Source organism: Musa acuminata, chromosome BXJ2-9, assembly GCF_036884655.1.
Source record: "Musa acuminata AAA Group cultivar baxijiao chromosome BXJ2-9, Cavendish_Baxijiao_AAA, whole genome shotgun sequence".
Lineage (NCBI taxonomy): Eukaryota > Viridiplantae > Streptophyta > Magnoliopsida > Zingiberales > Musaceae > Musa > Musa acuminata.
In genome coordinates, this window is record NC_088346.1 from 47,621,774 (window position 1) to 47,639,248 (window position 17,475).

Genomic DNA, 17,475 nt, shown 5'->3' on the forward strand with positions numbered 1-17,475 from the left:
AAGCTTTGCTATTGATACCATTTAGTGGGGGAAAAAAAACTGAAGTGAAAGAACAATCTAGAGAGTCAATATATGAACAAAAATTCAATATAGTAAACAAAAGATTTATACGAATCTTTTTATTATATGAGATTAATTAAATATAAAGTATAATTCTTTCTCTACTTTGATTTAATCCAAACTCAAACCAAAGTTGTTTATACACGATCTAAGTAACATGATTTTCTAAGTATGTCAGAAACCCTAAATTATTTACACACCACTTGGTTAATCTAAAATGTCCGAGAGTATTTTGCATTCTTCTTACTCAGATTTCAATGAAGATTTCGGATAATGCAATGCACAGAGAGAGAGAGAGAGAGAGAGAGAGAGAGAGAGAGAGAGAGGTTGGGTCCAAGAAAAGTATTTCGAAAAGCATACGAACAATAATTGAAGTGAGGGAGGGAGGGGGAATCTTCTAATTACAAATCGATCGGTGCGTACCTGTCGGCGTTCCGTTGGCTCGGTGCACCGTTGACAGGGAAAGGAGGCTGTCGTTCTATAGCATAAGCTGGGGTCCACGTATCTGATGGGGCTTTTATGATCGACATAAAAAGCCCACCCGATCCGTGGGGCCTCTCTCCTCATGTCTCTCTGACACATGTTACGAGTTAGTTGTGTGACGGTTGTAATCAAGAAGAGGAATTACGACAGGAAAGAGAAAAGAGAATAGCAAAGCCAATTTAGAGCTCATTAAAACATTTTCTTCATACAGAAAAACAATTTCGAGCAGAACGCCAATGGAAACAGTAAACAAGAATTAAAAATACCGAGAAATTGCGAGGGAATAGTTGTGTTAGATCGGATAACTAATGAGGTAACAGTGGCACGAGACTGCAATGTAAATTTGGATGTATCATATGAAAAAACCTGATAATAAAAAAATTATTGAAAGTGAAAAAGTTCAAATTTTTAGCTTAGCACAATGTGACAAGAGAGAAGTCATCTGACTGTTATATCAAAACAAAAAAATAATATTTTTTTAAAAATTATTAAGACTGAAAAGTTCATATGATTTCATTAAAGACGAAAATTTTTGACTTTGTACAATCATACGTTACACAAGAGAAGTAGCGAGGACATTGATGAAAAAAAGTACTGAAAGCGAAAATGTACGCTTTCAAGAATTAGAAATTTCGAGTCAACACAACATGTGATACCAAAGAAGTTATATAGACCAATGTTCTGAATACTATATCATACCAGTGTGTCGATCAACTATCAATATAATATGTACTAAGCTGTATCGAACAATTGGTCTGAATACTATATCATACCAGTGTATTGATCAACTATCAATATAATATGTACTAAGCTGTATCGAACATACAGACACATGATACATTAAGATGTACTAATATATCATCTGTATCAATCCTCTATCGGATCGATTCATATCGTTCATGCGGAACAGTACAATACCATATCGGAGAAACACACAGCCACTAAAAAACAAAGTTACCTGAAGTGAAAATATTCATAAGATTTTACACAGTAGTTTAAATATATAAAAATTCTATTTTCCATTGCAGTATAGGATCCAAAGAAATGTATGAACATTGTTTTGTAGAACAATATCACACCAAGAAATTTACCCAAAATATAAAAGTTTACTCGTTTTACATACGAGTTAAAAAAATATAATTTTTTTTCTTTCCATTACAATATGACACGAGAGAAGTTTTATAGACATTTATTCCAAAAGAAAATCTAAGTGTTAGAATTACCCAAAATATAAAAGTTTGCATCATTTTGCACCCTAATACAAAATTCCAAAATTTAGTCTTTCCATAATTTTATATATGATACGAAGACAAGTTGCACAGACACTGTTTTGAAGAAAAATAGGATGGTGAAAGAACTTACACGGAATCAAGAAATCTCAAACTCTAGAATCTAATGAACATGGACAATCAATTCAACAAAATTGACTCATGGAAAAATGAACATCAAAGCTAAACAAATTTTTTTTTTTTTTCATTGATTCACTTTTAAACAAAAGTCATACTATTATGTTTTGGTGCGTAGAGCATGACAAGAAACAGAAGACAAATAAAAGCTGCTTCACAGCTTTAGGTTGTCATAGCATAACATCATGGAAGTCCTCCGAAATGTCGAATGGATTTAGGTAAACTTCACCATTGTTGCAGTCAACATTTATATAACTTTTTAAGAAGCCAAATGCTTTCCAACAATAAACATCAAGACTCTCATAAACATAATTTCGTGACACAATCCATTGTTTAGTTTACAATTGTCCACACAAAACTGGTTAATTACCTAATATTTAGGTAAGCATGTCACTAAGGTTATACAAAAAATGAATTCTCCTCAAGCAAGACAGTAATATAACAAGCCAAAAGTACCAAAACACACTACTAGGTGCCTCTAAGAGTCTAGACCAATAGAGAAATGCAGCTAGCATATCTTTAAATTTACAAAATTTTAGAAATTTCTTTGAAATTTACATCATTTCCTTGTTACTGAATTACAAGAACTCACCATGTCAAAGAGGAAGATGGAAGAAGCCACTACGGTCATACAAAAATATCATTTCCCCCAAGCAAAAACATAAGAAGCCATAAGCACAAAAACACACTAGTAGGTGCCCCTAGACCAATACAAAATGCAGCTAGAATATCTTTGAATTTACAAAATTCTAGAAATAATTTGAAATTTACATCATTTCCTTGTAACTGAATTAGAAGAACTTATCATGACAAGAAGAAAGATGGAAGAGGCTTGTCACATTAACTTGATGAAAGCCGTCACATTGTTGTGAAGGGGGTCACTTACGTGTTCAAAAAGGTTCTGTATCGGACCTTTACCTGTTACGGCTGCTTGAAGATAGAAGCCTATCCAAGCCACCATTGCCAAACGGCCATTTTTTATTTCTTTTACTTTGAGTTCTTCAAAAGCAACAGGGTCTGCAGAAAGTCCCAGAGGGTCGAAAAGCAAGCCTCCTGGATAATTTATGTCACCAGGCAGGTATAGACCCAATGGCTCCAGGGCCTCTATCCCACAATATCTAGCATACTCTGGTCCAACCTATTAATAATAATCATATAACAAATAATACATCTTGAAAGTATCTGAAACTTCACCATTGTGAACAGTTCAGTCTTAGATGTGAACATTTGTAAATCTTACAACTGGGGCAGTATGGAGAAACACAATGCTAAAATTTCAGAACAATGTTTCAATTAGTTAATTTGCCAAATAACTAGACAATGTAGTTTACAACATATATCTTTATTCCAATCTATCTATCTACGTGAAAAAATATAGTGGTGAGAGATATATTTCAAATAAAGTTGAGATCCTTACACTAAACAGTAATATTTGCAGAGAAAATGCCCTGATAATAAGCTAAATTATAATGCACTTGAAGCATGTTTCATCACCTACACATTGTTTAAAATCAATTCAGGGTAGCTAATAATCATAGTATAGAATCATGTGTTATATTATGTATAGTATAGAATCATGTGTCATGTGCCAATACAATGATTTGTTTAAGGAAATAGCAACATTATGTTTAGAAACAGAATGTGTAAAATATAATAAAGTACTGAAGGGAACACATTACTCCACAAGCATGGACTAAAACAGTTTAATGTGGACATTAATAATTTTTTAGTACCATATATATCAGCACCCAATCCTCATTCATTGTACAATACTTAATACAGTATAGAGTCATGGGTTTTATATAAACTTATGACCTTCAGTATTAGATACTTTAGTAAATCATTCCGTTCCCAAAGCATCATTTCATAAGTTTTAGCATTGTCACTGGAGGGTCTAAACAAGGTTTGCCGTATCGTACCGTACCGGCGTTTCGACCCGGGCTCGGTATGGTATGGTACCGGTGTACCGGGCAGTACATCAGGGTGTACCGAACAATTTTATATTTTATACTGTAGCAGTGCTACAGTATAGTACTGTAGCACTGTAGCGGTACCGGTAATCTATCGGACCAATACGTACGGGCGGTACGCTTCGGTATGGCAGACCTCATTGCTAATCTAATGAACACAAAATTCATCAAGCGAAGAGTTCTTAAAATAAGTAGCAAATTAGTAATTGCAAAACTTAAGTACAGAATGATTCCAAACACTAGCCTGAAATTTGGATTACAAAATGAATCATTTTTTGGATTGGTATAATAGTAGACATAAGATATAGTTGATAATTTTTACAGTTTAGGCAATCGAGTATAGGGTGTGAATTTCAGGATTTACAATTTAAGGTACAAAAAGGTATGGCATGGCTCACAAGGTTTGTGATTTAAAATTTAGGGATTTGGACATAAGGTTTAGTCAATAATATAAGCTTTAGGACATACTGCAAAGGGTTCAGTATTCAAGTCTAGGGTATAAGTTATGGAAAGATGCAGGCAGTGGGAGTCGGTGTTGCAACATTGCCACTGATGAGGATGGCAGCTCCACCACAGACGAAGAAGCTTTCTTCATTAACCAATTTCCCATTCAAAAACTAGCTTATCTCAGACTAACAAAGCTCCTCACCAATGCACTATAAAGTTGAATCGTAAATAATATTTTTGCGAAGTTCATAATTTTAGCTCAAGTAAAATTCACATTGGAATTTATAAACACCATAATTTCTGTCAAGTTTACTCTAGGGCCTTTAATGAAAAAGTTGTGTATGCTTACTACCATTAGAAGAGCTTGACAGATTGCTATAATGATGACTCCTTGACCGCCAACTATATGAAGTCCAGGAATACCAAGGTAGTCAAGAGTATCACCCTGGAAGTGAAAAATTGTGTTTAAGAAATACATTTTTGTGAACTTGATGAAGTATGCTTGAATATTACATATAAAAAGGAGTTATCAACTGATACAAAAATTTGAAAGGAGTACCAATCTGAAAAAAAAGCTTACAATCAATATACAGAACCTTTGCAAACAAATGTTATTTTCGAGACTCAAACAAATGTTATCCAAGTATTCTATAAAAAATTATTATCTTTCGAAGATATATTAAAGATTCTATAAACCCAATCACATTGATAGGTCAAGTCATATCTTTTCAAAATTCATAATTTAGTGAGATAAGAACTTAAGTGGAAGGTCAAAAAATACAACCCTCCCACCTAAAAGAGTTATTTTCTCAATGCTTCTTCCCTTCTCTATGAAATCAATTGTCACATATGGGACTAGAAAAATTGGTCTACATGCATTACAATATGAAGATAGCATTGAGAGAGCTATTGCATTAGGGATAGACAGGATGAAGTTTATGTTATTTTCTTGATGCATATGCCACAATGGAGAACCAATATCATGGTCTAGCTTTAAGCAAGAAACAATTATGGAGAGCTCTGTGAAGCATTAGTTTCTTCAAGTTGACATAGTTGTCCCATGAAGAAGCTATGATAATCATTTAAATGAGTGGTCATCACAAAGCAAAGATATCAATGTAGACATTCAAGGATCTCAATCAACTCAAACCTGCACAGAAAACTGATGGTGATGAGTGGTGTCCGTTATAAGATTTTAAAGTTTAGTTCAGGCTAAGGTCTTTGATAGAGAAAAGACTAACCATCACTACTAGAGTAACCAAGAACAAAGAATAGGAAGCCCAGAAAAGGCAAGTTTAAAAAGAAAAATGAAATCTTCCAAACCATGTCTAAGAGTCTACTTATCCTTTGATGCTATTCATGCTTTGCGTCAAGGCAAATGATGATGGAGACACCACTAATGTTACAGTAACATAATATGCTTTAGAGACAATAAGAGCAATCATAGAAATTGGCAACAAGTAACCAGGATGCAGCATCTGTTCGCAGACAACAAATGAGATAAGAATAGATAAGGAGTCGAGGGCTAATCACTACATAAAGGCAGTAACCTAAAATTAGAACTAGCCACCTATCACCAAACACAATCAGGGGTATCAGAGGAGAGACATAGACAATAGAAAAGAGGCCTGTCACTTATGCTTCAACGCGGATCAGCTCCATGCGCTCATACTAATGTTGTAGCAGCACATGGTTAGCACATAGCCATTGACAACACTCAAAACATGCCGATCACAAGCATCATGAATTTGAAGTCACACTTAACATAAACTATTATTCATGAGAGAGTGTGCTGCACAAATTCAACAAAGGATATGGTACAAAATCGAAAAAATAGAAAGATAGTTACTAAAACAATCAAAGCATGATAGCAGAACAATGAGTTCAGATTCTGAATATTACAAATTTACAACAACATATAGCTTAAAAGATTTGAATGTAAGAGAAGATAGAATAAAGAAAACAGAAAGTGAGACCAATAAATAACATCTTTCATCTACAACAAACTTGCAGTGAAAAGCCACTTTAGCAAAATTTTTGGCTGTGTTCATCACCAAAACATCGTAGTCAAAAATCAATAGTACAATGATTTGCAGAATGCTCATAGAGAATACAACTAATGGTGAGGAATTAAGCACATGGATTTAAGGTAGGAAGTTAAACAGAAAGACGGAACAAGGTGAAGTAGAAAAAGTTATGGTGTTTAATATGGACAAGTTAGTTTACTGCAGTAGCAATGGAGAAACCCTTTCCACTTTCTGGTAGTTGCAACTATTCATTCAACAATGATGGTGAATACAAGGAAGACCAAGATATAGTATATAAAGAGATTGAAATTGCAAGGCATCCAGAACTCATGCAAAGTATTAACCAACAAATAAAAAGGGGCCAATGTTGCCAAATGGAGTCTTTAGTGCCATGGCAGACACTAAGCATAACCTAATTGCCATATCCTGTTATTGTAGTACATGGTCAGGCTACTATAAACCAAGATGACCATGACATTGTGATGATACTTGAGAATCCCATTTCTAGAACAGTGTCAAATCATGATATAACAAACTTGCATCCTCCTTCAAAATCCTAGCGTTCAGAAAGTAGATATCAAGTGCTGCAGAAAACAAAGATGTGTGCCTGGGACTGTAGTTATTTTCATGGTCTCAAGTAGACTCAATAAGTATCTTCTATACATCTGTACTAGTCCTTAAGCATATGTATTAAAATCCACATACACCATAATTCTATGCAAAATGCAACATGTACCCACGGATAACTATGGTTCACAGTACCACCAATCCTCTGTAATACATAAATGTCATATTGATAACAGACAATGAATAATATTCGTGTTATCATCATACTGTAGTGACAACAATGATCACATTAAATTTGTGATGTTCTCGCACCTGCAGTCATATGCAGAGATTTTGCATTGCAGTGTTGTATGTTCTTTTTATACATTCACAATGTCAATTTTTCAATGAAAGCTTTATCAAGCATAATGCCTAGTGTTCAGTAAATGCTTGTTTTAACTCTTTGATCATCTATGTTTTGGGGTTTAGTTATGGCTAGTATGAGATTTTAGTATGCTATGCAAAACAACACAAATCATGGGCCAAGTTTTGCACAGAGACCACATACACCAGATTATCAACAGCAAGTATATTGATCTTTAACTGAGATCACTTGCTTAAATTTATGAGCTGCACTAAACCACTCACCTGAAGCTTTGCGTACCCAACTTTCCACCACACAGGTTCAACAAAATGAACAAAACCAAGTTCTTCTAACAACTCAGGAACTATTACACCAATAGATGCCAACATCGCCCAACGAGCATGCAAAATTTCGAAGCTGCATGGTACATATATTAAAGTTAAGAAACATTTAACCTCAAGAAAGGCATCATTTACCAACAATCATAGAAAATAATCATGCAACCATGCGATCACATGAGTGTTTAGCATTTATATTCTGAACACTAATAAAAACTCTGTCATATCAATATGACTTCTCATGTTGAAAGTATTTCTTTTTCCTTACCATATATACAGATTGACCATAGCTCTCAAAATGAATTTTAAAATCCCAATTAAAAAGGATTATATCCTAAAATTTTCATCTTTAATCATTGCATGGTGTCTCTTCAATTACCTGAGAAAATAAAATTGACTCATTATTTCCATTTCATTTGCCTCTCAATATTCATGCTATAACTGCAACCAACAAAAGCTCATTTCCTTTGATCATGACTATTAAGGTTGTGTTTGAGAATACATTTGAAATGTGCATTGACAGCCCAATGCACATTTCAAATGTGAATTGGTGCTTGGTAAACTTTTTTATGATCATATCTGGCCTAGATGCTGCATTAAAAATGCCCAAATATTGATGTTACCTTAGGATAGTATTAGCATATCAGCATTTGTGAAAAGCCATATAACTTTTCAAATTCCCAAAGTACCCTATGACATTATCCAAAGTCATAAGATTACCCCAAAAAATCATAACCCTCATTTCCTCATCCATTCTCTCAATTTATGTCATCGCCTCTTTTCTCATAAGTCTAAAATTTTATTTATTTATTTTTAAAAATTATTTTGCATTCATTTATATGGTTATATTTTTTATTTATTATATATCTAGGCCATACAAAATTTTGTAAGATTATACACATTCATTTATTATTTATTTATTTATTTAAATGAAAATATATGTATTTACCTTTCAATAAATATTAAAAATATTAGAAGGATAAATTTATCACATAATATTCAATGGACTTTTGAAAAACAATCTTACCAAACAACATTTATGTCAATGCAGATTTAAAATACAGTTTTCATCTACTGCTTATCAAACACTTAAAAGTATTCCACAACTGTACATTCACTCAAACTCCATTTTCCAAATCAAAGTTCGCTGTACCGTACCATACCGGCATTTCGACCTGAGCTCGGTACGGTACGGTATCGGTGTACCGGGCTGACACGGACTTAGCTGGTTTTGCCTAAGTCGTGCGGCACCCTTGCGCGTCCGTCCGCAAAGGTCAGCCTCCCCGAAGCCTCCCATTGTCCCTTAGGACCAACAAAAGAGAGAACGGGTTAAAGAGAACGCCTCAAACGGGATCCACAAGCAAACATGTCCGAAAAACACTTCATAGACAAAGCAAATTACAAACAGACTTTACAAGCTCTGAACAGTGGCACAACAAAGGGTAAAATGGTCCATTATAGACCGAAAAGCTCTCGCACGTGTCCACATGACACAACCTTTATTTACAAGCCTAAAGAGGCCACCAACCCAACTAAAATGGGACTATTAAGCCTTCGGCCGCCCCTTTACATATTGTACAAGGCATGAACATGCCAATAGACATGGACAGATATAAGCATTACATCAAACACCTTGTTTAGAAATTTGTCCGTGACATTCTCCCCCACTTATCCCTTCGACGTCCTCGTCGAAGCCTTTGTGAACACTGCAACTCTTCGCCGTTGCTGAGTCTTCAATCTTCTGCTCCAGCTGCAATGCGCCTCCTGGTTCCCAGCTGCTCTCCGCTGCTGTTTCTGAGTAGTCGAACCTTTGATCCGCCATGCTGCTTCAACTCGCCAATGACTCTGACTCTGGTGTGGGGTTGGCTGAGTTGTATTGATCCTCATTGATTCCTGCGGATCCACCAAATGAAGGAAAAGACCATTCTTACTGCGCCAGTTTCTCAAAATTTCCACATGCTGCTTGAACTGGGTGGATGCTTGTTGGAGCTTTAACGAGCATCGCCTCACAAACTTCTGAAGTTTTGGGTCCTTCCTCCACAAAATCTGCTCATTGACTCTTCTTTCAGTTAGTTGTCACATCCAAGTAGGTTCGCATCACTTCCGCTTTTGATTGGCATTTCGTTGGGAAATGAAGCGGACAATCTACTCTCAGTAGCACTGATCACCGTTGGTGAGGATTTGACAACTATTGTCTTCCATTATCTTCGAAGGGTCTTTGAACTTGTGCAGAGCTCCTCTGCTGGATAGATAAGAGAACTGGGGTACTCGGTTTCGCCCATTCTCTTAAGAGTTGAGAAGGCAAAGGTTACTTGACTTCGCCCGCCTCCTCGAGGTTGTACTTCATGCATCGAGCTGGTTACTGGCCTTCGCCTGCTCTTTGCTCACACTTCTGAAGCACTTGAAGTGTTTGCACTCCTTGCGTTGAGTTGGCTACTGTGATTCACCTTCTCAATGCCATCGAACTTCTGGAATGCGGGAAGTTTTCACCCCAACTTGGAGTAATTCTCTGATAGATGAGGTCGCCTTTGGGATTGTACCGTCTTCTCCATCAACCCTGCCGCCTACTCCACTGAGTAGCAAAGGTACAGCACCGCGTACTGCCTGCTTCGTTCCTTGGTCGTGCACTCTTGCATGACCCGAAGTCCTTCACTTACGGCTATCTTGATGAGAAACTTGTTGACACCGGTCTTACGAAGTTTCTTGGCCTCTACCCTTCAGCCTTGTCTCGGTACTTGGAGATTGCCTCTGCATGCTCCACCTCCTCGGCCCCTTTCACGACCAAGCGCTCTCCCTCCGTGAGAGCAAGGGATCAATGACTTGCGCGGAAGTCCCGCCTCTGCGGTACCATGGCGCTGGCATGCCCATGGCCCTGCTATCCGTCGCCTCGCCTCTGTATCCCTTTTCTGCATGATCAGTAGAAATGTCTCTGTGGCACTCCTCTGAGTCCACCTTCATTCTGACTGATGCTTGATTTTAGGTAGCTAAGTCCCTCTGGACTCGTCGTCGCTTCCTCGCCCCTTTCGACCCCCTGCTTCAACACCACTGTGTTCTCCAAGCAGTCCGTTTGGTCGATGGAAAGACAGACTGCAACTCCCAAGCATGGCCTCTGCCATCACGTTGTAGAGTTAGCACCGATTCTGTTCTCCTTAGCTTCCTTGGTAGCAACGTTCGCTTACTCGACCTTGTCCTCTGACTTGTCGGGCTCCCTTAAGCGAATATGAGCTCTGGAGCAGTCCAACTCTCCAGCTGCTTCGATCATACTTCTGTATGATCAAGTCCCTCCCATGGAACTCACTGGTACTTGCATTCGAACTTTTCCCTTGGTGGAACACAGCCCCCATATGCTGATGACCAAGGTTTTCATCCGATGCAAAATTCGGTGCACGCCGGGAAGACCCGCCTTTGCGGTACCATGGCCTTCACTCCTTGAATCCATAGCCCTTCTTGCCGTCGTGTTGTTCACCAAAGCGGAGCTCCCAGTAGCTCCCGATCATACCTCCATATGATCTCATCCCTCACGGGACTCTGTCGTGTGTATCGCATTGCCACGAACTGTCCCACCACGATCCGCTGCACCATGTCGCCTCCTGGTGACATCTCCATTGCATTCTGATCCTTGTGGAATAAACTCGAATTGTGAACCCTCCATGTGTGGCCTCTGCCAATACATCGCAGGGTCTCCTCCACCTTCGATTTTGTTCGCTCCTTTGGCAATCGACCTTCATCCACCCACTCTTGGGTCACACCTAGATGAAGCACCACTCTAGGACAGTCCGTCGCCTAGAAGCTCCCGAAGTCCACCGACTTCGCTGTAAATTGTGCACCATTGCCTGGATCCTGGGCCTCTGCCCCTACCAGCACAATCTCCGCTGCGCACCGCTTCCTTCATAGCAACTCGAATGGCAACACTGTGGCATATTCTTCAAGAGTACCCGCCTCTGCATCCTCTTGCCCCGTGCTAAGGCCTTCTGAACTCAACTTCGCCTCCGCAAATTGAGTCGCCTTAGTTCCTCCATCAAATGCTCCTCCGAGATAAGGTGCATGTGCCCCGAAGCTCCCTTCGTCTTTGGCACCATGCAAGATGAGTCTGCTCCGTCAGAATGAAGGACCCATGGAACAACATGATCTTACTCTTGCCTTTGCAAGAGTTCATGTCCTTGACCTCTGTCTAAGGAAAGCACCGTGCCTCTGCTCCATGTTCCAACTTCTATGCTGGCTCCCTTCAAGCGGCTTGAGTACTTCGCCAAGTTACCCCCAAGTTGCTCCGCTCCTCGTTTTTTTTTTTTTTTTTTTTTGCATTGAGTTGATGGTGGCCCTCACGCCCACCATTCCACGGGTCAGCCCTCCCTTGAGTCCGATCTCCATATCGACTCTAAGTGTGCCTTCATTTAAGTTGCTTCAGGTCGCTCCCCCACTTGATCTCGCAATGCATCCACCCATGCATTCTCTCGAGCGAGATCATGTGACAACTCCTCGCTGCTTGCTCGGTCCATTGAGCTTCGTGGAGTTGTTGTTTGTGAGGTACTCCTCAACATGTGAAGTCCGTCTCACATGATTCTCCCTCTGGAGAGCCGAGACTTATCCCTCCTGGATAACTGTCCCGTTGGAGCAACATCTCTCTTCGTTTCGGAGACCACCATCCCCTTGGACTACTCCGATCTGCTGAACAAACTGTGCATTGTTCTGCCTCTTGCAAACGCACTTGCTAGATTGCGCCTCCACGTCAATACAGCCACCGCTGCACCCCTCCAGGCCTAGCAACATGCTGAACTCGTTGCACACTTCAGCCTCCTCCGGACGTATCCTTCGCATGCCGAAGAGAAAGTTTCAATGCTCCATGGCGCCGAGTCTCGGTCGCCTTGGGATGGCCACGAACAATCCATCGTCCGCATACAAGCCCATGCATGAGTACCGAATTCTTCGAGTTAGCAATTCCCCTCACCTCTGTGAGCTTTGCACAACTCTTTCGGTCGCTGAGCAACTCATTCCACTTTGCATGGTCTCGTCCTTTTGCCAAGCGCCTCGCTTGCTTTGAGCACCATCAAGTAAAGTTGTCAACGTTGAGCCGTAGCTCAAACTCAGCCATCCCAACCTTTGTGCGCTCCAGATTCTTCCAAGCTTGCCTGTTCTCGTGGTGCCTCTTGCGCGAAGGGTTGGCCATTCCTCTGAATGCCAATCTCAGATGCCCGCTCCTCTGAGCGACTCTTTTCCCTACATCTCCATGCTCGTTTTCCCTCAAACGGTCGCGCATGTGCTGACTGCCCTCAACGTAGCCCCGCTAGGTCCCCCACGTTTGCATGTCAAGTGTTTCTATGAGTGCTTGTCCCGCTCTGATACCATATGACACGGACTTAGCTGGTTTTGCCTAAGTCGTGCGGCACCCTTGCGCGTCCGTCCGCAAAGGTCAGCCTCCCCGAAGCCTCCCATTGTCCCTTAGGACCAACAAAAGAGAGAACGGGTTAAAGAGAACGCCTCAAACGGGATCCACAAGCAAACATGTCCGAAAAACACTTCATAGACAAAGCAAATTACAAACAGACTTTACAAGCTCTGAACAGTGGCACAACAAAGGGTAAAATGGTCCATTATAGACCGAAAAGCTCTCGCACGTGTCCACATGACACAACCTTTATTTACAAGCCTAAAGAGGCCACCAACCCAACTAAAATGGGACTATTAAGCCTTCGGCCGCCCCTTTACATGTTGTACAAGGCATGAACATGCCAATAGACACGGACAGATATAAGCATTACATCAAACACCTTGTTTAGAAATTTGTCCGTGACAGGGCGGTACATCAGGGTATAATACTGTAGCACTGTAGCGTTACCGGGCGGTACGCTTCGATACGGCAGACCTTGCTCCAAATGCACAATTACGAATACAAATGTATTACCAAATGCAACGTAAATATGGTGTATATTTATTTATCATCTATACATGATAAATAATTTGTGATTTATTTCCACTCACATTTGGCTCTTAGTATTTTGTTATACAACTCATAACTATGGTCAAATTTTAGTTATACCAAAGATTACATACAACTAAAGTTCTTTGTCTTCAATCATGATAATCAAGAATGATATGTCTTCAATTCCCACCTAGTTAATGCAAATAGTTGCAACTAATTTCCATTTAGATTTGAATCTTAGCAGTCTGTTCTACAACTCTAACTGAAGTGCATATTTTAGTTGTACCAAATACTATACTTTTTAATCATAACTACTAAGCAAGATTTCTACGAGTAACTATGACTCACCTTTATACACATCCAGCTGTCAATTAACTTTTGGTAACTCCAGCTCTTTTAAGGAATTATATAAACCATAAAATACAACCATCATTATTTGAATTATTTTTCAATTCCATAAGAATGGTTAGAATTAAATCAGAACCATATAAATTCCTACAAACTGGCCTCTTCACTTCTACAGCTTCAAATCTTGCCAACGTAATGATTAAAACTTTTCAAACAAGATGTTTAATACATTGTAATTTCATCAACAATTACTAGAATAACTACAAGGCCATCTCATCACATTTCCATAATTCATGAGAAGTCAACAAAAAAAGTGCAACATCACTTCTCAATCACAAAGATATTTTATTTCACCAAATCATGTCAATTGTTATAATGCCTCTTCATTCCCAAAAAAAAACAGTAATATATAAGTCTAATATATCTTCATGTCCTTAGAGTATCAACTTTCTACAATGTGAAGAGAATATCTTTATTTCTATTAATATTTGGCACTTACTATACCATTTTATTACTTGAACTCTTTCAACATAATATCTTTTCTATCAATAGGTTGCATCAAGCAAAATTCATGACTATTCAGGTAAAATCTATGATGTCAAATCATAACTGTACATTCAGCTGAGTCAAATTGCTTGGATTTTGCAAGTTATTTCAATTGCTTTGGATTTTGCATAATAAATTTCAATTCACAAACTCCATTTTATTTTTTATTTCTCAAGCCATCTTCTTAATTCATTCTCCCTAATATCTAGAATTCCTGTTCTAATTATCTTTCATCAATGCTTGAGATTTTTCAAGTCTACATGTCCCATGTTACAAGCTTCCCGGGCCAATATTTTCTCTCGGTTCCTTCTATCCATCATATCATGCCACTCAAAAGAAAAGGCAAAATCAAATGGGCAAACTCCCTTTTCCTTTACTTCTATCCTTTTACTAAAATCTCAGCATGTCCTATTCGTGTACTCTTCTTTCATATTTTTTTCTTTATTTTAAATTAGCTCCATCATATTATATGTTCTTGATAATTGATTTCACTCAAGCTAATTAGATTTTCCTTTCTTTCATGAATTATATATCAAAGAATAAGTTCAATCACATCCATATTCTTTTACTATAGAGCCTTTAATCAAAGATTTAGACCTCCAATTTCATTCCTGATTCAACACGTTCATGTGCCAATTGTGCATATAGCAAATCTCATGATGACACCATGTCATGGTTGCCGACCACATTAGATCCATCTCCAGCCATTTGTCTAATTCACTTCTTCTTCCTGTGATAAATACCCTTCTGTTTCAACTTTTTATTCTACCTTTTAGAAAATGGATCATTGAGCTTTTGCTCATGCACCAGATACATACACAGGTTTCCATTTAGTTGATGTTTAATTAACTAAACAAAACTGTCAAAGTGCAATATTTAGTAACTAGATCATGCAACCACATTCTTCTGAAATGCATCTTGTAGAACTAATTTATCTTCTATTACTGGATTTAGGACTCAAAACCTTGAAATGAGCTCTCGCTTTTAGAAAAAGAGAAGTGGTGAAGACAGGATTCAATCCCAAGACCTTGCTATCTAGGTCAAATTCTTTACCAGCTGAGTTACCAGACATCCTCATGATCTTCATGTCTATATCCTCACTCTAGCCTTACATAAATATTATCATATAAAGGGTCACATTTCAAGTTTTGAAGGAATCCATCTAAATTACAACTTCCACAGGGACATTAATGAAAATTACACTTACAGATGTTGATAACCAGTCTGAAATTATAAATTAAGCTGAATGTTTAAGTGTGAAATCATATGTATTTATGGTATAAGACTATTCAAGAAAAATAAACAAATCATAAATCAATAAGAAAACAAAGATCAAAGAGTTAACAGAGAAATGTGCTACTGTAATAATCACCAGGAATAATAAAAGATCTTGTTCTCTTTCATATGAGAGATAAATAAGAAATTATCTTTGTGCCACCAGGTGAGCTATGAAGAAAGGCAATGGTCTTTCGATGAGTGATACATAGTTCACCTACTTAAAGTACTTCTGCAAAGCCACAGGATCCTTGCCCAGACCTGCAACGTCAAAGCCATAATCACCAGGAAGCTCTCCTGTAAGGTAAGATGGGTACTTGTATGGAATAGGACCAAGCCAGCAAGGACGTTCACGCCCATACCAAGAACTGAAAAAATAGTTGAAATCTTTAATTAGGGGATGGCATTCTTATATCCTGGTGTAAAAGCTTGATAAAGCTGTGAATGCTTAACTGTAAAATTTAATGGGTTTCTTCGTATAATTACAAAGCCAACTGAAAGAAAAAACTGGATAATATTGGACCAGGATAATTTACCATAATTCAATAGATATAAACAGACAAACAATAGGAAACCATGCACACCCAAAGTATATCCTGCTATGCTCCAATTTACTTTGTACAACTTTTAAGATTTTTGCTGTATAAATAATATAGGCTCCATATTCAAGGATTATCAAGTCCACGCAACACCATAAAGATAATATAAAAGGTTGGCACTTTAATTGCATTAATTGTACAAGCTCCAAATAAGAAGCTTGAAGACAAATCAAGATATGGCATTTGGAGCAACATCCAGATGAATTTCTCAATTACAAATGTACCTCGTTTGCTATAGCCTCAACCATGAGGGGGAGGTATTGGAGATTATAGCATCCAAGAAGGGCACAGAAATAAATTGAATAGAGTTTTTCGTTTGGAAAAATGAATACAAATAATTCTACTCACATGATTTTTCATGTCAAAAAAAAAGACCACAGAGAATGGCAAAACTTTGATACCACTTTCCTTATCCCCAAAGAAGAGAATGGCAAAACTGGTTTGAAGATCTTAGATGTGCAATCAGCGGTGAGCTCTTTTTTATTGCTGTGTACAAATCCGTCGCCACCAACACATTGTAACCAATCAAGAAATGGTCAAATACCTCGCTTCTCTGGCCTTTTGAGCGAGGGCTTTAAACCTCAATGACTTCTCCACGGCGTCCCTCTTGGTTTCACTGAGTTGCCGACGGAGCTTTTCTCCCAGGGAGCTATTGGCGACGGCCTTCACCGCGGTGAAAGGGATCGCAGAGAAGATGAGGACCCCTGCAAGCTGAAACCACTGGAGATGAGAAATTGTCTTGTTGTAATTCGAAAGTCAAGAGATCGGAGCGCGACGCGACCACCGCGAGGGTTAGGGATCCCCTCGATCGGTGGGAAGAGTGCAGCAGAACAGAGAGAGAAAGAGAGGAGAGAAGTAAAACCTCTTGCCACGACGCTTGCACGACGGAAACAGATTTCCTCCTCCGGCTATTAAGCCTCGAGGGAAGCGGGTGGCGAGGAACGCGGGGAGCGAGAGAAGAGAGAGGGCGTGGTAAGAGCATGGCCATAGCAGCAGAATTGTTATCGGGAGACGGTGGTGGAAGTTCTATGAATACAGTGAAACGGAACAATGGTTGACTGGGAACGGGGTGGGTTGGCTCTGTCACGGGATAGTAAGAACTATACCCGATCCGACCCACTAGTAAATGAAGATTTCTAAGAAATTGCT

At 38.7% G+C, this 17,475-nt stretch overlaps 1 protein-coding gene across 1 annotated transcript; it reads right to left on the minus strand.

Annotated features, from left to right (window-relative positions):
- Positions 1–2,651: 2,651 nt before the first annotated feature.
- On the minus strand, positions 2,652–17,362 carry LOC135623723 (chlorophyll a-b binding protein 7, chloroplastic-like). Its single transcript, XM_065126982.1, has 6 exons — positions 17,189–17,362; positions 16,871–17,037; positions 15,949–16,095; positions 7,588–7,720; positions 4,719–4,811; positions 2,652–3,087 (listed from the first exon to the last, which is right to left on the minus strand). Exons 1-6 carry the CDS (start codon positions 17,312–17,314, stop codon positions 2,785–2,787), a joined length of 969 nt encoding a protein of 322 aa, XP_064983054.1. The 5' UTR covers positions 17,315–17,362; the 3' UTR covers positions 2,652–2,784.
- Between the last annotated feature and the right edge of the window lie 113 nt (positions 17,363–17,475).